Here is a 19,642-nt window from a genome sequence, read left to right on the forward strand (position 1 = left end):
TTTCCAGGTTGAATCTCTCCTTGGTCAGTTTTTATCCATTCTTCCTTGTCTGGCCTTTGCGTGCTTTGGAAAATAGCTTGACCCCCTCCTCTCTGTGGCAGCCCCTCAAATATTGGAAGATGCTCTCCTGTCTCCCCTGGTCCTTCTCTACACTAGACTAGCCATGCCTAGTTCCTGCAACTGTTCTTTGTATGTTTTAGTCTCCAGTCCCCTAATCAAACAGATGAGAATTACTTGGATTAAACATCTCCCCTTAACTGTTCGTTTTGAATATACAGCCAGCCCCACAGAGGAAGCAGGCTTGAGTCTGTGTACGTGACAACAATGTAAAAAAGTTGAATGTGTGTGTGTGTGTTCCCCACTCCCACAAGCAAAATGTATTTGCACCTGCCTGAAGTGCCGCACGTCGTGTTAAATTGCAAGACGAAATTGCAAGATGATTGGATCTTATTATTGCAGTTCACGAATCGATCAGAAAATGTGCTTCTAACAAGCCAACATTTCTCTCAAGATGCCCAGGTCCTCTGGTCTCTTGAACACCCAGCATTCCTCCCTCCATGAGATTTTGCTTGTTAAGAGTTGCATTTGCCTACTTCCCCCCCCCCCAAAACTATTCAAACATTCTAGTAAAAGGAGCTTGAATTCATCGCTCCTTGGCTGGATTTCTTCCGTCGGAGCCACAAAAGCAAGTGGTGGAAGAATCAAGAGTGTTTTGTGGAGCAGGACAGAGGAATTTCCTAGCGTGATCATTTCTAGACGCTTAGAATGCCCATCCGTTTTTGGAAGGAACAATATCCGTTTTTGCCAGCTCACTGTCCCTAACCTTCTCTTGAAGGCTCCTTGGTCAAGTGTTCAACCTGTGCATGGTTGAAGTTTATTACAATCCATCTTGGAATTCTGAACAGCGTAGATTGATTCCTCTTTTGAAATCACCAGCTTTTGCCTGATTTTGTTCGTTTTTTTTTTCAATTGGAGGCAAGATTCCAAGTCATAGCCCCATAGAAAGCAGAACTCCGAGGCAGACATATTCCTCATATTCCACAGTTTTATTGGAGATATCATATTGGCACAAACTGGTGAAAACCGACTCTGAAAGTTCCTATGGTTTTCACCAGATTAAAAAGGTGAAAGGTTCCCCTTTCCCCAAACAATCAGTCACATTGTCCAATCAAGGTGCTGGCTGGTTGCCTGGTTACCGTACTGTGCTCCTCCTCTGCCCAGCCACCTGTTGGAATGTCCTTGGTTCCCATAGGAAACTATTTTGTTTTGGCTACAAAGCAGTGGTGGGTTTCAAAAATTGTTCGAACCTACTCTGTGGGTGTGGCCTCCTTTGTGGGAGTGGCTTACCACCCATGTGACCGGATGGGAGTGGCTTGCCGCCCATGTGACCGGATATGAAGATGCCGACGACACTTGTCAGAACCACCTTAAATGACCTCACACACAGCACTGGCATGCATAAGAATAGGATGTAAAGTTGTTTTTTAAAAGGCATCTTTGGTTTGCGTTAAAACAACTTCAACACACGCAATGTTCTGATTGCACCACAAACGCAGTAGTCATCCTTACCTTTCACAGAGGCACTGAGTTTTATAAATAGGAGCATGATAGTGTAGAATAATCATATCCAAGGACCAGTGGTGGGTTTCAAAAAATGTTTGGAACCTCTTCTGTAGGTGTGGCCTGCTTTCCGGGTCCACTGGTGGAACCTCTTCTAACCGGTTCGGTAGATTTGACGAACCAATTCTACCGAATAGGTGCGAACTGGTAGGAACCCACCTCTGCTACAAACCTCCCCCCATCTACCTATGTTCACCCTCCTTATCCTTTATTCGCATTGTGGCAACCCTGAAGCCTCCAAAATGGCCCCAGTCAGGTTCGCATTAGAGTTGACAGCAGGGTTGAAATGAAGAAGCCATTAGAAGCCAACTCTACCGTACGGCTGCGTAAATTCTTTGAAAGAAAGCTTCGGAAAGCACAAGGGAGCATACCGCACACCTCTTTTTGAATTGTTAAAGCAGGCAGGCCTGATCCTGGCTTGCGCAGCTGCTGCCAAAGCAGTTCCCAGCTGGCCAAGCCTGTTTGTGCATCAACAGACATTTGGCTTCGCTGTTTCACAGATGCGGCTGCTTTAATGGTTGGAAAAGGAGATGCAGAGCGTTACTTGCAGGGGTGTTCAGCCTTAGTAACTTTCAGAGCTGTGGACTTCAACTCCTACAATTCCCTAGCCAGCATGTCCCACAGGTCTTAAAGTTTGCCAAGGTTGGAGGCCTCTGGTATGCTCCTGCATGTTCTGAAGACCCTCTTGCCAAGGATTGGCACAGCTGTCATTTGCAGTTCGGCATCTCCTGTCCCCGTTGAGAACTTTTAACCTGACATTTGGGATGTAAACCCTCACAAAACCTTTAAAGGGCAAAGACGTTCCAGGCCCGTGACTCATCAGCTTCGATTACCTTCTCATCCCGGCTGGGTGTCCACCAGCTGGGATCTCTGCCAGCCTCGCAGTCTTAACCAAGGTGGCCTACAATTGGATTTGAGGCCTTCTGCATAGAGAACATGTCCTGCCACAAGCTAGGCTGGTTTTCAGAGACTTTAGCATAATTCTCTTCTATGAGATCCATGGTGCTCTCTGAATTTGGCGATTTTCTTGAAGACATTGTATAGCCCAACTAGGTAGTACTATCAGGGCTAGAAGGGAGTGGGGTTTGTGGCCCACCAGCAGCCAGCAGAGCTGGCAGCAGAGTCGGACAGTGAGGAGGTTGGGGAGGAGCATGGGACACTCTTGGAGGCTGGGGAAGGCTCAACAAAAAGACAGACCTGAGCCCATTTGGCAGTGATCAGTCGCCTTCTGAGCTAGACATCAGTGAGGCAGAGGAGCAGCTGGAGCCTGTTCCCGGTGTGCGCATGCACAGACCTGCCAGGAGAAAAGAACAGCTCAGAAATCAGGGTCGACTTGGGAGTAAAGTCACAGGTGGAAGTTGATTGGCCCCTCCCATAGGACATAAAAGAGGAGCGAAAGGGGAGGGGGCTTTTGTAAGAAACAATTCAATCGTTCGGTCATCAGATTCTTTTTCAGGAGTGTGAAGATCTGTCCGTGAATCTCAGAGAGCCTGTGCACACTTTTTCCTTGCACAGCACCTCCTTTGGGAAATATTTACATGGCAGACTTCCAAGCTAGATAAGGTCTGTGGTCATAAATACTCCTTTGAAAGACTGTTTGCCAGGCCTTGCCGAATGTGAATGAGAGGAATTCGCATTCATTTAATAAAAGGGGTTTTGTCAGGACCAGGAATATGCCTCCTGCTTTTTGGGGAAGCCTCACTCAGAACATGTATATACACTAGCTTGCCCTGCCAATTTTGGCAGGAGAGAAATTTTCACTTTATTTTCTTTTTGCTTGCTTGCTATGGAGTCCTTGAGCTTAATTATTTTCTTGCAAATGTTTTATAACCTAACTAGGTAACATCATCAGTGCTAGAAGGGAATGGGGTTTGTTCCCATCATGAAACATCTGTAAGAAAATCCACCAAGTTCAGAGAGCACCAAGGCCCCCAGATTTCAACTCCGAACTACAAAAAACTCTCTTCTGTTGGTGAATTTCTCTTCCACCACTTTCTTCCTCAAGCCATTTCCTCTCCCGTCACTCCTCGTCTACCTCAGTTTCCCGATATCAAACAGTAGGAAACAGTCCCTCAAACCTGCGTCCATATAAATGCCGCACAGTCGAAGTGCAGTCGAAATGCAAACACAACGAGAGCCACACAAACACAAACGCTACAGCAGTGTAAACCAAACCAGTTCAAATTTCCCCATGATTAAAGAGACTCCATAAGAACAGCTCTCAGTAACGCATACTAGCACAACGCTCAATGACACCCAGTGATTTCTTTTTATTTAAAAAAATCCTCCCCCCCCACACACACACACACTCTTGTGGCTTCTACACATTTCTTCAGTTGCATTGACTGCTTGTTCCATTTGCTCCCCTTTTATTTGCCACGCTTCATCTGAGTGAGAACAATTAAGAAGAAGTCAGGCAGAAAGCAGATTATCTTTTCCATACAATAGAGAAGAGGGTGGTTTTTTGGTTGTTTTTTTTTTTTTAGTAATTTCCAATCTCTCTGGTGGGCTATTATGCAGGAAAGAAAAATTACTGCTGTATCTAAAATTACCTGCAGTGGTAGAAAAACACATGTGCACGCTCGCACGGCGCAAAGGGAGTGGGGGGGGGGGCTTCTTTGCCTGATGCCTTATATTCTGAGTGCACGGGGGGGGGGAAACAGAATCAGATCTCAGATGGTTTCCTTGGGTTATTTGTACCACAGAAAACATGTGTTGTGCGAACGAGACAGCTTCCCAGAATAAGTAGCTGGTCTTAAGCAGTAGCAATAGCAATAGCAATAGCAGTTAGACTTATATACCGCTTCATAGGGCTTTTAGCCCTCTCTAAGCGGTTTACAGAGTCAGCATATTGCCCCCAACAACAATCCGGGTACCGATAGGGAAGCAGGAGAAGCGTCATCAAGGGAGGTCCAGGTTCCATTGAGAAGCCACTGAGCTTCATGTAGGAGATCTAGAGGTTCTCCAATTTCATGATCCTAGAGCAGGGGTGTCAAACTCAATTTCATTCAGGGCTGCATCAAGGCTCCGGTTGACCTCCGGGAGCTGGGTGGGCATGGCCAACTGGGTGGGTGTGGCCAGCTTGACGCCACTTATGGGATGTGGCCGACTGGGTGGTGATGGCCAGCTTGATGCCACCAGGGGTTGGCTCCAAATTTTTTTAGCAATGTGTTCTCTGCCCGGTTGCTGGGTGGACGTGACTGTGGCCACAGTGGGTGTGGACTAATCAGTGTCCTGCACTGCATGGCGGAGGGGGGCATTTTTGTCCTCTCTCTGGCTCTCTGGAGGCCAGTTTATGGCCTTCCGGAAGTTCCGGGAAGACTGTTTTTCATCCTCTCTGGACTCTGGAGATTGACTTAGCCTCCCGTCCTTCCGAGGTGGGTAAAATGAGGATCCAGATTGTTGGGGGCAAGAGAGGCTGACTCTGTAAACCCCTGAGAGTGGGCTGTAAAGCACTGGGAAGTGGTGTATAAATCTAAGTGCTAAGAAGGAAGGGAGGAAGGAAGGAAGGAAGGAAGGAAGGAAGGAGGGAGGGAGGGAGGGAGGGGGGAGGAAGGAAGGAAGGAAGGAGGGGGGAGGGAGGGGGAGGGAGGAAGGAAGGAGGAAGGAAGGAAGGAAGGAGGAAGGAAGGGAGGAGGAAGGAAGGAAGGAAGGAAGGAAGGAAGGAAGGAAGGAAGGAAGGAAAGAAGGAAGGAAGGAAGGAAGGAGGAAGGAAGGACCATGGTGGCGCAGTGTTTAGAACACATTACTGCAGGCTACTTCTGCTGACTGCCGGCTGACTAAAATTTGGCAGTTCGAATCTCTCCAAGCTCAAGGTTAACTCAGCTTTCCGTCCTTCTGAAGTGGGTAAAATGAGGACCCAGATTGTCTCCAGAGAGGCTGACTCTGTAAACCACTTAGAGAGGGCTGGAAAGACACTGTGAAGCGGGATATAAGTCTGAGTGCTATTGCTATCTTATGACCTGGGCAGTAGGGAATATATATATTCACTCAATTCCATCCGTAGCTCTTGCAGTAATCCAGGGCAGGAAGGGCTAAGAAAGCGTTCATTGGATCGAGAATGAAAACTCGTGAAACGTTCAGCCTGCTGCTGAGATGAAAATCCCAAATGTACGTGCAAATCTATTGGGTTTTTTTCCCTAAGTTTTTGTCCAATTCCAGTTTATTTCCTAGGCAGAACACCTAAATGGCTAACCTGGAAACCATCCCGTTGCCTTAAAATACCTTGTTTTAAGATTGGTACCCAAAACATCAAGCTTATGTAAACAAAACAAAAACTCACACAAGGCCAAAACTGAGAAGGAGATTTAAAAAAAAACAACATAATTTGATAGCATCTTGAAACTTCTTGCCAGGAGATGAAGAGATGTCTTATTTATAGTTAGAAATTCTCCTTGCTCTCGTCAAGTGAAGATTTGTTAAATATCTGCAAAACATTTTCCTAAAGCAGAAAGGATTTAATAATAGCACTTACTTTGGGTTTCTATTTTAAGGGCAGTGTGATAGTGTTGAGTTGGAAGGATATGTTGCTTCCTCGGTTTGACAGGCAAAGATACCCTGGTGAAGATCTGCCCCTTTGCCCCTTATCTGAGATTTCATTAATAGGCAAATAATTTCATAGGCTTAAAGGTGCCAGAAAGGCAGATCAACCCATCAGAGTTCACGACTGTAAAAGCAGCTCATTTTTAATTTTATTTTATTTTTACTCCCTGTCCTTGCAATCTTTTACTTGCTTTGGTGCACGACATCAAAACATTTGTTCGCCTGAAATTAATAATGGTTAATACCAGGGGTGAAATTCAGCAAGTTCCGACAGGTTCTGGTAGCAGAAATTTTGAGTAGTTTGGAGAATCGGCAAATACCACCTCTGGCTGACCCCAGAGTGGGGAGGGAATGGGGATTTTACAGTATCCTTCCCCTGGAGTGAGGAGGGAATGGGGATTTTACAGTACCCTTCCCCTGGAGTGGGGAGGGAATGGGGATTTTGCCGTATCTTTCCCCTGGAGTGGGGATTTTGCAGTATCCTTCCCCTGGAGTGAGGAGGGAATGGGGATTTTACAGTATCCTTCCCCTGGAGTGAGGAGGGAATGGGGATTTTACAGTATCCTTCCCCTGGAGTGAGGAGGGAATGGGGATTTTACAGTATCCTTCCCCTGGAGTGGGGAGGGAATGGGGATTTTGCAGTATCTTTCCCCTGGAGTGGGGATTTTGCAGTATCTTTCCCCTGGAGTGGGGATTTTGCAGTATCCTTCCCCTGGAGTGAGGAGGGAATGGGGATTTTGCAGTATCCTTCCCCTGGAGTGAGGAGGGAATGGGGATTTTACAGTATCCTTCCCCTGGAGTGAGGAGGGAATGGGGATTTTACAGTATCCTTCCCCTGGAGTGAGGAGGGAATGGGGATTTTACAGTATCCTTCCCCTGGAGTGAGGAGGGAATGGGGATTTTACAGTATCCTTCCCCTGGAGTGAGGAGGGAATGGGGATTTTACAGTATCCTTCCCCTGGAGTGAGGAGGGAATGGGGATTTTACAGTATCCTTCCCCTGGAGTGAGGAGGGAATGGGGATTTTACAGTATCCTTCCCCTGGAGTGAGGAGGGAATGGGGATTTTACAGTATCCTTCCCCTGGAGTGGGGAGGGAATGGGGATTTTGCAGTATCTTTCCCCTGGAATTCTCTTTCCTTTTGCCATCCGTGTTTCTGATGAGAAACGTTTCTTGCATGCCCAGTGATTTTACCTTTAAGGGCTTAACATACGTAGGCATGAGTGGCTGCAAACAGTTACAGATGACAGAAGGCCCCAGTTCATTATTCTCACGTTTTATGGCCTCTGAGATTAACGCCATAGACTATTTAACTGAAAAGACCATTTAACATTTTGCTAGTATTGCATGTCGAATATAACTGAAGAACGGACTTTCTGATACTGTGACCGTTTAAAACCTACCAGGTTTTTCACTTTGAGGCCTACCATATGTGCCGGACCATGAAGTCCATTCATTCCAAGTCATCACGGTCAATATACTGTGAATTAGTGGGCAGGAATTCAGATTCTTCTAGATTAAGCTATTCTGAGGTTCATCTCTCCACCAATGTATTTATTAACACATTGGCTGAGATATTGACCTTAGAAGAGCTTAATCTCTGCAGGAAGTCTTATTCTAAAAGAGAATTTGAGGAATTTGTCTCCTGCTCAAGCGGGGAGGGGGGGATAGACTAGAAGACCTCCAAGGTCCCTCCCAACTTTATTAATACATTGGCTATCTGTTCTGACCTAGGCTTCCTCAAAAAGCATGAAGCAGATTCCTGGTCCCGACAAAAACCCCTTTATTAAACGAATGTGAATTCCTCTCCTTCACATTCAGTAAAGGCTTGTCTAACAGTATTTCAAAGGAGTATTTACGACCACAGACCTTATCTAGCTTGGAAATCTGCCATGTAAATATTTTCCAAACGCAGTGCTGTGGAAGGAAAGACTAGGCACAGAGTCTCTGAGATTCATGGACAGATCTTCACACTCCTGAAATGAATCTAATGACCGAACGAACAAATTCTTTCCTGCAAAAGCCCCCTCCCCTTTCGCTCCTCTTTTATTTCCTCTGGGAGGAGCCAATCACCTTCCACCTGTGACTTTATTCCCAAGTCGATTTCTGAGCTGTTCTTTTCTTCTGGCAGCTCTGCGCATGCGCACACTGGGAACAGGCTCCAGCTGTTCCTCTGCCTCACTGCTGTCTAGTTCCATAGGCACCTGATCACTGCCAGATGGCCTCGGCCCCGTCTCTGCCTCCGACGCAGAGCCCTCGTCTGAGCCTCCCCCAGACTCCAGGACTGGCCCATGCTCCTCCCCAACCTCCTCACTGTCCGACTCTGCTTCCAGCTCCGCTGGCTGCTGGCGGGCCACAACAATATCAACCTTAGATGAGCTTAATCTCTGCAGGAAGTCTTCCTGGTTCATCAGGAAATTCTAAAAGAGAATTTGAGGGATTTGTTTCCTGCTCGAGGAAGTGGGGGCTTGGACTAGAAGACCTACAAGGTCCCTCCCAATTCTGTCATTCAGAGAGAGCCGAGGTGGCGCAGTGGTTAAATGCAGCACTGCAGGCTACTTCAGCTGACTGCAGTTCGGCTGTTCAAATCTCACCAGGCTCATGGTTGACTCAGCCTTCCATCCTTCCGAGATGGGTGAAATGAGGACCCAGATTGTTGTTGGGGGTGATATGCTGACTCTGTAAACCGCTTAGAGAGGGCTGAAAGCCCTATGAAGCGGTATATAAGTTTAACTGCTATTGCTATTGCTGTTCTGCAATTCCGTAATACATGGATGCACATAATGCATGAACACAGGATTATTAGAAAACATTAGCTGGTGCAGTCTTCTTAAGGATCCAGCATGTTTTCCTAAATGACGCAGAGAAGATTGAGGTTGTGTTTCAGGAGTCAAAAAAAATATCCCTTTGCTTTTCTCCTTTGAGATTGGAATTTGAAGTAGGTAAAACCAAATCCCCATCGTTTTTTTAGCCACCCTGAAGAACCTGTTTTCTAAGCCTGCTTAAGAGGACATCCTCAACTACCAGCGAAGAAACATGAAAGGCCACCTCTCGCCTTGAAAGACGTACCTAACCAGCGAAAACCGGTTTGACTTTCATGCCGTCACCGTCACGCATCTATTGGGCGCATCGGCAGCCTCTCTCCGCTAACAACCGCGCTCTCAGTGCGCGCCTGCATCTTTTGTTTTGCATAATTAGGCAGCTTGTCTGACAGTTTTTCACAGCTTTTCTGCAGAAACTCTGCACGCTTTGGAAGAAGGGCCAGCTGCAACTCAAACTGGGGGTTGGAGCGGGTGTGAAACGGATTCCAATCGATGCGCGGGGTCGTAAATTCACTGGGTAGTGCAAAAATCCTTCGGCTTTTGTGGCTGTTGATCTTGAGCGTGTCTGTTCAGGTACATCAGGGGTGTCAAACTCGATGTCATTGGGGTTCACGTCAGGGTTGTGTTTGACCTCGTGGGGGCTGGGGGGGGGGGGTGGCATGGCCAGCTCGATGTCACTCGTGTCGGGGATGCCTGTGGGGAGCCAAGTGCTCTGCCAGCGAAAACGGGCTCCTGAGCTCTGTTTTCAGCTACAACGGCATCCTGCAACCCTCTGCGAAAATGGAGCTCAGGACAGAGGTGGGTTTCTACCGGTTCGGTTGAACCGGTAGTGGTTTGGCAGCCTAGGTTGCTTGAACTGGCAGCCCTGCCACGCCCCCGAACCGGTTCTCCTACGGGGCCGCCGTCTTGATTTTCATTTCTGCGCATGCGCAGAGCAATCGTAATCGCACAAATTTATTTATTTTCTTTTTTTAACATTTTGCGCATGCGCAGATCTATTTTTGTGCAAATGCGCACGCATGTGGAGCATGCGTCTGGAGTGCGTGTGATCAAAGCGAGCACTGAACTGGCAGTAATGCCAGGAGCAACCCACCCTTGGCTCTGGAAGGCCACCAGTGGTGGGTTTCAAAAATTGTTCGAACCTACTCTGTGGGTGTGGCCTCCTTTGTGGGAGTGGCTTGCTGCCCATGTGACCAGGTGGGAGTGGCTTGCCGCCCATGTGACCGGATATGAAGATGCCGGCGACACTTGTCAGAACCACTTTAAATCACCTCACACACAGCCCTGGCATGCATAAGAATAGGATGTAAACTTGTTTTTTAAAAGGCATCTTTGGTTTGTGTTTAAACAACTTCAACACGCGCAATGTTCTGATTGCACCACAAACGCAGTCGTCATCCTTACCTTTCACAGAGGCACTGAGTTTTATAAATAGGAGCATGATAGTGTAGAATAATCCTATCCAAGGACCAGCGGTGGGTTTCAAAAATTTTTGGAACCTCTTCTGTAGGTGTGGCCTGCTTTCCGGGTCCACTGGTGGAACCTCTTCTAACCGGTTCGGTAGATTCGACGAACCGGTTCTACCGAATAGGTGCGAAATGGTAGGAACCCAATGAAGGTCACCCACTGCCCTCCCGAGCTCCGTTTTCGCTGGCAGAGGCACCTCGGGCCAGTCCTTTGCTTTCCCCAGTGATCTAAGCACCCCATGGGCTAAATCCAGCCCCGGGGCCTTGAGTTTAACACCCCTGCCTTGGACTCCAGCTATATTGGGAAACTGCCAGCTGGGGCGGAAGAAGGGGTCAAACAAGGACTTAGCTTGGAATCCTTGCACAGCTAACAAAAGGCCTAACTTTGATCTCCCTTATCAGGTCATTCCCAGGGAAAAGCAAGCAGTTTGGTGGGAGGTTCTTGTCACATAGGCATTAAGCAATAAAGTTGCTGACTTTAGCTATTCACAAGTGGCTCCCAGGCAGATATAACTGCAAGAACGCAACGATCTGCATTCCTAGACATTTATGATTTGCATCCGGCGGCTCCCCGTTATTCACAATAGCTCTTAGAATCGTTGCAAAGGCTTCCTATCGCCTCCATCTTTGTTGAATAGGTAGTAGCCCTTTTCATTTGGAATTTAATGAACAGTCAGAAGCAGAACTTGTTCCCTTTCAGGGATCCCTCTCACCCACGCGAATCTAATTTAGTTCTTCAGTTAAGGCCAAGGTTTTTAAGGAGCCACGTCCTCGGCGGTGCCAAATTAAGTTCTTGTCTCCACTGCAAGCCACATCTGAAACGCGGAGCCTGGCTTTTCTACAGCTCCGTTTTGCAAACGGCCCCGAGCTGGAAATGCTTTTGTTTACGGAGATGGCTACGCTGAGGTTTCTGATAGCTCTTAAGAATGTGTTGGCTTCATAAAATATGAAAAGCCACGAGTGCAGATTTAAATTAAGTATGTCAAGTACAATTACTACGTTTTCTGTCTGAGTAGAGAGGGTCAGCAATAATTGATATTGAGAGGAGACTTCCGGAGAGCACTCAAGGCTAAATTCTTGGGTGGGTTGCCCCTTCCTTTGATAAAGGAGATTAATCAAGGTGTGTTGTCTGCAGAGATAACTTAAGACTTTGAGACAAGAGTCGGACCGCTATTCCTCTCCTCCGGCTGTCAGGATTTAAAGAAAAGAAAGCAATCGATCAATCCATGTTCTGGCTTTCTCCTCACTTCCCTGTGCTCTGCAAAACTGCCGATCCATTGTTTGAATTAGATCAATTGCTTATAGGGAAGGGTGTAGGCATTCTATTCTGTTCTATTCCCTATTCTATCCCCTATTCTATTCTATTCCTTATTCTATTCTATTCCTTATTCTATTCTTTATTCTATTTCATTCTATTCCTTATTCTTTCTATTCTATTCCTTATTCTATTCTGTTCTATTCCTTATTCTATTCCTTATTCTATTCTTTATTCTGTTCTTTATTCTATTCCATTCTATTCCTTATTATTTCTATTCTATTCTATTCCTTATTCTATTCTATTCCTTATTCTAGTCTTTATTCTATTCCATTCTATTCCTTATTCTTTCTATTCTATTCCTTATTCTATTCTGTTCTATTCCTTATTCTATTCTATTCCTTATTCTATTCTATTCCTTATTCTATTCTTTATTCTATTTCATTCTATTCCTTATTCTTTCTATTCTATTCCTTATTCTATTCTGTTCTATTCCTTATTCTATTCCTTATTCTATTCTTTATTCTGTTCTTTATTCTATTCCATTCTATTCCTTATTATTTCTATTCTATTCCTTATTCTTTCTATTCCTTATTCTATTCTATTCCCTATTCTATTCTATTCCCTATTCTATTCTATTCCTTATTCTATTCTATTCCTTATTCTATTCTTTATTCCATTCTATTCCTTATTCTATTCTATTCCTAATTCTATTCTATTCCTTATTCTATTCTATTCCCTATTCTATTCTATTCCCTATTCTATTCTATTCTATTCCTTATTCCATTCTATTCCTTATTCTATTCTATTCCTAATTCTATTCTATTCCTTATTCTATTCTATTCCCTATTCTATTCTATTCCCTATTCTATTCTATTCTATTCCCTATTCTATTCTATTCCCTATTCTATTCTATTCTATTCCTTATTCTATTCTATTCCTTATTCTATTCTTTATTCTATTCCATTCTATTCCTTATTCTATTCTATTCTATTCTATTCTATTCCTTATTCTATTCTATTCTATTCCTTATTCTATTCTATTCCTTATTCTATTCTATTCCCTATTCTATTCTATTCCTTATTCTATTCTATTCCTTATTCTATTCTTTATTCCATTCTATTCCTTATTCTTTCTATTCTATTCCTTATTCTATTCTATTCCTTATTCTATTCTATTCCCTATTCTATTCCTTATTCTATTCTATTCTATTCCTAATTCTATTCTATTCCTTATTCTATTCTATTCCCTATTCTATTCTATTCCCTATTCTATTCTATTCTATTCCTTATTCTATTCTATTCCTTATTCTATTCTTTATTCTATTCTTTATTCTATTCCATTCTATTCCTTATTCTATTCTATTCTATTCTATTCTATTCTATTCTATTCTATTCCTTATTCTATTCTATTCTATTCCTTATTCTATTCTATTCCTTATTCTATTCTATTCCTTATTCTATTCCTTAATCTATTCTAGATCATGTGAATAAAACTGAACCCGCAGAATCTTCTTAGGATCCCGGCTTCTGCCTTAGATTTGGTTGCCTTAATTTGCAAAAAGCTTTCCTGATGCTTTTCAGATAGAAACAATGTGTGTTCCTTTTCCTTTTCTTCATCTTTCCAAGAAGACAGGTGTACGCGTGCTTAATCCCATGCATTTTTATAAATCCTGTCTAAAATGGTATTTTTTCCCCCTCCAGGACTGTATTCTATTTAATCTTTATTGTACAATATCTACGGGCATTTTCATTTGCTCTGCAGGAACGTTCTTTTAATCCCAATTATATTATTACAGCTCTACCAACCCTGATCTGTCCTAATGACTCCCTTTAAAATGGTTGATCTCCACCACCATAAGTGAGATTCAAAACTCCCCACAAACAGCCGGGATGTTTTCTGCTTGCCTGAGTATTAACAATTCTGATTTAAATCCTCACTCTGCCCTGTTCCATCACTCAGATTGTCTGCTCCAATGTTTTACAGCTTTTCGATTTAAAAACAAAATCTCCCCATATAAAACAATATATGGACCACGTTGCCTCCACCACACACACACACACACACACACACACACACACACACACACCAACAAATTCAAATGTGAGAGGGATCTTGGAGTCCTAGTGGACAACCATTTAAATATGAGCCAGCCGTGTGCAGCAGCTGCCAAAAAAGCCAACACAGTTCTAGGCTACATAAACAGAGGGAGAGAATCAAGATAGCAATAGCAATAGCAGTTAGACTTATATAGCAATAGCAATAGCAATAGCAGTTAGACTTATATACCGCTTCGTAGGGCTTTCAGCCCCCACTAAGTGGTTTACAGAGTCAGCATATTGCCCCCAACAACAATCCGGGTCCTCATTTTACCCACCTCGGAAGGATGGAAGGCTGAGTCAACCCTGAGCCGCTGAGATTTGAACAGCCCAACTGCAGTCAGCTGAAGTAGCCTGCAGTGCTGCATTTAACCACTGCGCCACCTCGGCTCTCGTCAAGATCACGTTAATACCACTTTATAATGCCTTGGTAAGGCCACACTTGGAATCCTGCATTCAGTTTTGGTCGCCACGATGTAAAAAAGATGTGGAATCTCTAGAAAGAGTGCAGAGAAGAGCAACAAAGAGGATTAGGGGGCTGGAGGCTAAAACATATGAAGAACAGTTGTAGGAACTGGGCATGTCTAGTTTAATGAAAAGAAGGACCAGGGGAGACAGGATAGCAGGTTCCGATATCTCAGGGATTGCCACAAAGAAGAAGGAGTCAAACTATTCTCCAGGGCACCTGAGTGTAGAACAAGAAGCAATGGGTGGAAACTAATCAAGGAGAGAAGCAACTTAGAACTGAGGAGAAATTTCCTGACAGTTAGAACAATTAATCAGTGGAGCAGAAGTTGCCTCCAGAAGTTGTGAATGCCCAAACACTGGAAGTCTTTAAGAAGATGTTGGATAGCCAGTTGTCTGAACTAAGCAGGGGGTTGGACTAGAAGACCTCCAAGGTCCCTTCCCACTCTGTTTTTCTATTCTACTCTAAGTGTGAAAATTGGCTTTTACCCCTATCTTAAACAGCAGTACCATTAGCTGCTTAAGCGTCAACCAGAGATTAAATCATAATTAGAAACCCGATTCAGCAGCGTTCCAACGTTACTTGACTTGGTCATTATTCCTCTCCACTTGTAACCATCTCAGCATCCTTCGGCTAGGCAGATTTCTTTATGAAGAGAAGGAGAGAAGAAAGGAGGGAAGGAAGGAGGGAATGTAGGAGAGAAGGAAGGGGGAAGGAAGGAGGAAAGGAAGGAGAGAAGGAGAAAAGAAAGGAGGGAAGGAAGGAAGGAGGGAAGGAGAGAAGGAGGGAAGGGGAAGGAGGGAGGGAAGGAAGGGGAGTAGGAGAGAAGAAACAAGGGAAGGAGAGAGGGAGGGAGGGAAGAAGAAGTAGGACTGTTGTAAGATAAGATGGATCTATGGGATGGTAAGAAAGCAATCTTCAAGTATATTGTCAACAGTAGGGAAAAATTGTTATAAATACATATTATTAATAACAGTTATGAGATCATATAATTGTGAATGTATATATGAAATTGATAAAATAAAATAAAAATTTTTAAAAAAGATTTCTTTATGAAATCTCTACTTGCTAGTCCAAACCGCGAGGAATAACAGGTGTTTTATTTTCACAGAGAGCTGCCCCATCCGCCGCAGAACCTGTTTGCCGCTCTGAATTCCTCCTTCAGCCGCAGCGTCATCCTCTCCTGGGTGAGACCCTTTGATGGAAACAGCCCGGTTCTACATTACATCGTCGAAGTCTCCGAGAACAGTAAGTGATGGCCAAGACCTTCACCTCCGAATAGGCTGTCTGGCCTAATTCCTCTTTCTCGTTGTCTTCGGAAATCGCTCCTGCCTAGGCGGGCAAAGCATGCAAAACTCCCAGGGCCCTACGTTTCTTATTGGTGCGGATTTTTTAAAAGAAAAATAATTATGATTCCTTCGAGTGAATAATGGCTTGTTCTGCGATGCTGGGCAGATGTAATGAGAATAGAATAGAATTTTATTATTTGTATGCCGCCCTTCTCCGGGAGGACTCAGGGCGGCGAACAATTCAAGGGGGAAAAAAGGGGAACATAAAAGACGAAATACAAGTAATAAAAGTAGCCAACAGTCGCACAACCATACATGTCGAGAGGGGAGGGAACTCATCACCCCCAGGCCTGCCGGCAGAGCCAGGTTTTGACGGCTTTTCGGAAGGCCTGGAGAGAGGTGAGGGTCCGAATCCCTGCGGGGAGTTCATTCCAGAGGGACGGAGCCGCCACAGAGAAGGCCCTCCCCCGGGTAATAGCCAGGTGGCATTGGCTGGTAGACGGAACCCGGAGGAGGCCAACCCTGTGAGATCTAATGGGTCTGTGGGAGGTAATTGGCAGCAGGCGGTCTCTCAAGTACCCAGATCCAATACCATGAAGGGCTTTATAAGTTACAACTAGCACCTTGAAGCGTATCCGGAGACTGATCGGTAACTAGTGCAGCTCGCGGAGGATAGGTGTAACGTGGGTGTACCGAGGTGCACCCACAATCGCTCGCGCGGCTGCGTTCTGGACGAGTTGAAGTCTCCGAATACTCTTCAAGGGCTGCCCCATGTAGAGCGCCCTTCCCTTCACCATATCTGCTCTTCTGGCTGCTTCACATCGCATGATGTTTGACTTCATAGGCCCAGAGCGAATGGTGGTGGGATTAAAATAATTTAACAACCGGTTCTCTGTCCTAATGACCAGCTGGGTAGGCGGGGCTCAGTGGTCTTGTGACCATGTGGGCGTGGCCAACTCAACGTCACTCACATCGATGGGCGCTTCGCCTTAGCTGTGACAATGTAATAAGGGTTGAGCGGAGAGGCAGTTTCTGTAAGCAGGGCAATAAGGATGAGGCTAGAAACAACACCAGAATGTTCCCTTCCTGCCTTCCTTACAGGATTAGCCCTGTAAAGTGGGAAAAAGCAAAAGGAGATTTCTTCCAACAACCGGTTCTCTGAATTGCTTAGAAAGTTAACAACTGGTTCTTCCGGGTAGGTGCGAACCGGCTGAATCCCACCACTGGAGCGGCCGTCAGGAAGTCCAGGCATGGTTCTGAAATGTTGATCATGTCGATTGCATGATGTTTCATCATTCTAAATTTCCTCGGTGATGAACTGGGGCAGCCTGCGAATTGTTGACCCGGCGCCTTATCTCCAAAGTTTAGTTTACAAAGTGATTCACGTTTTCTTCAGGGCTTTCTTTCCAGCCCTCTGTTATGCAGAGAAGGACAACAAGGATGATCAGGGATCTGGAGGCTAAATTGTATGGTGAATGGCTAAGGGAAACTAGATCTCTTTAATCAATCAATCAATCAATCAGAATAGAGAGGGCTGTCAAGGACTGTGAAGCGGTATATAATTCTAAGTGCTATTGCTATTAAAGATGCAGCTTTGCTTGATATCCTAAGCTTCCTCTACCCTTGTGTTAGGGAAGGGGAACATGTGGCTTTCAAAATATTGCCAAACTGTGACACACAGGAACTCCAAATTCAGCTGGTGGGGTCTCTTAGAAGACGTAATCAGCCGTATTCCGATGCCACACACCTTTCCCAGTTCCTTCCTTGTGCATTTCTTCTCAGCCCATCCAGTTACCTGTATGTTGCCATACATGCTTGTGACTAATGCCTCTTCCCCTTTTGTGGCTTCCTTCAAAAATGAGTAAGAAAGGGAAATGGAGCAGTGAGAAGCCCTCGTGGAAAAGTTGTGTGCGTGCCTATCCAAGAAATCAAAGACCCCAATGGCATTCATCCCGCTGATGGTGGTCCTGATGGACCTGTCTAGGATTTCAAAGGGCATCTGCATTTAGCTTCCTCTTAGATCCTGAACAAAGCGTCTGGCGTCTTTGCGTTGCTTCTGAATTCCCTTTTTAACAACCAGTGTCTGGCGCCTCCGTTGTTTAATTGTGTTTCTGATCAGCATCTGTGCCACCACAGTATTCTCTGCAAAAGTGGATAAGATTTAGAACTAAGGAGAAATTTCCTGACAGTGAGAACAATGAATCAGTGGGACAACTTGCCTCCAGAAGTTGTGAATGCTCCAACACTGGAAGTTTTTAAGAAGATGTTGGATATCCATTTGTCTGAAGTGGCGTAGGGTTTCCTGCCTTAAGCAGAGGGTTGGGTTAGAAGACCTCCAAGGTCCCTTCCAACTCTGTTATTCTACTCTATTCTATTTTTCCCATTCTGAGTGGTCAGAAGCAATCCAGCGTATAAACCTTTGCCGGAATCTAACCGATTGACTAAGGCAGGATTGTCAACTGGAAAATGTAATAATTCACCTCTAAAATTCAGTAAGAAGCTCAGCAGAGATTTGATAATATCCTACAAAAATTGCTTTGGTAATCCTGGAGAGGATGAAGGGATGTGTTTTTTTTTCCTGAACTCTCACACGCTGTCAGACAAATCCTATGATTTTATTTGATAACATCATAATCTGCCAGCATATCTCAGTGCCCATCAAATACATGCACCTCGCTTGTGCTTTGTACCTGAAAGCACACATTTAAAAAAGAGAGAAAACTAGAAAATGGAGCTTCAGTACAATTGTATAATTGGAGGAAAGGGGAAGTGGGTGAGATGGGTTGGATCAATTCTATATATAATGGTCCATAGACAATTCAGTTCAGTTCAGTTCAGTTTATTGTATTTATATGTCGCCCTTTTCCCCCAAAGGGGACTCAGGGCAGCTCACAACTCAAACCAGGGAAGGGGGATACAGACAAAAAGTTTAAAAAACAAAGATATGAAACCCCTCAGTAGACCGCCTACTGCCAATTACCTCCACTAGACCGATACGATCGCATCGATTAGGCCTCCTCCGAATTCCATCTTCCAGCCAGTGCAGACTGGCAACTACCCAGAGGAGAGCCTTCTCGGTGGCTGCTCCGACCCTCTGGAACGAACTCCCCATGGAGATTCGGACCCTCACCACCCTCCAGTCCTTCCGTGCCGCTTTAAAGATCTGGCTGTCCCGGCTGGCCTGGGGTTAAGATTCTATCCCCACCCGAATTGTGTGACTGTTGTGCTCTCTTTTTAATATGTTGTATTGTCTCCATGTTGGAATATTGTTTGTCTTCCCCCCCCCCTTTTTTTGAACTGTGAGCCGCCCTGAGTCCCCCCAGGGAAAAGGGCGGCATACAAATAAAGGGAAAACTAAAACTAAACTATATAAAGATCTGGGTTTTCCCAGATTTTCCAACATGGCATTTCTAATGAATTGGAACTTTAAGGAATGTCTATTTATCTGAGGATGCTATTTGGAACCCTGACACTATAGTTATTTCAAGTTCCTCTCCTTTTGATTTCCAAAGCTTGATTGGCTTTCTAGTAACTTATAACTTATAGCCCCCAAAAAATCTCTAAATCAATTCACTATTATTAAGAGCAGTTGAGGAACCTGAATCTTCCAATGTATGAATTTAAGGCAGAGGATGTAACCTGTAGCTGCTTAATTTATATTTTGGAGGGGTTTGAGGGGGAGATGGTAGGAATTCCCTCCAAATGCAAGTTCTAAAAATCAGAGTAGTAGCTGATTCTGCGCAGCTTACAAAATGACCATTATTATTCAAAACAGATATACCGTTATTACTAAATACTTTGTTGGCTTCCTTTAAAGAAGACAGAGAGAAAGAGTTCTATATATTCTCAAGAATACTCTGAAAGTCAACATATCCTCAGCTCAGGTTGGAGGAATTACAGCAGAAAACCTCGCCACTTAGTATAATTTTGGTGACACACATGGGAATGTATTTTATCGCCATCTGAATACCGCCTTCCATCTCTATTTAAGCGGAGAGTTGGGATTTATGCAAGCCTTATCTGTAGATACGTTCTGGTCAAAGTAATTTGCAGAAGGGATCATTTCAGTCACAATCGCTGTAAT

At 44.6% G+C, this 19,642-nt stretch overlaps 1 protein-coding gene across 1 annotated transcript in view; it reads left to right on the forward strand.

Annotated features, from left to right (window-relative positions):
* SDK1 (sidekick cell adhesion molecule 1) overlaps positions 1 to 19,642 on the forward strand; it is a 501,088-nt gene that overhangs the window by 293,836 nt on the left and 187,610 nt on the right. The window contains 1 exon segment of the mRNA XM_087729082.1: positions 15,381 to 15,517. Within this exon segment, the coding sequence (XP_087585208.1) occupies positions 15,381 to 15,517 (137 nt within the window).

Source organism: Thamnophis sirtalis, unplaced genomic scaffold (genome assembly GCF_051295495.1).
Source record: "Thamnophis sirtalis isolate CommonGarterSnake01/CBP01778 unplaced genomic scaffold, rThaSir2_p1.2 scaffold_14, whole genome shotgun sequence".
Taxonomy (NCBI): domain Eukaryota; kingdom Metazoa; phylum Chordata; class Lepidosauria; order Squamata; family Natricidae; genus Thamnophis; species Thamnophis sirtalis.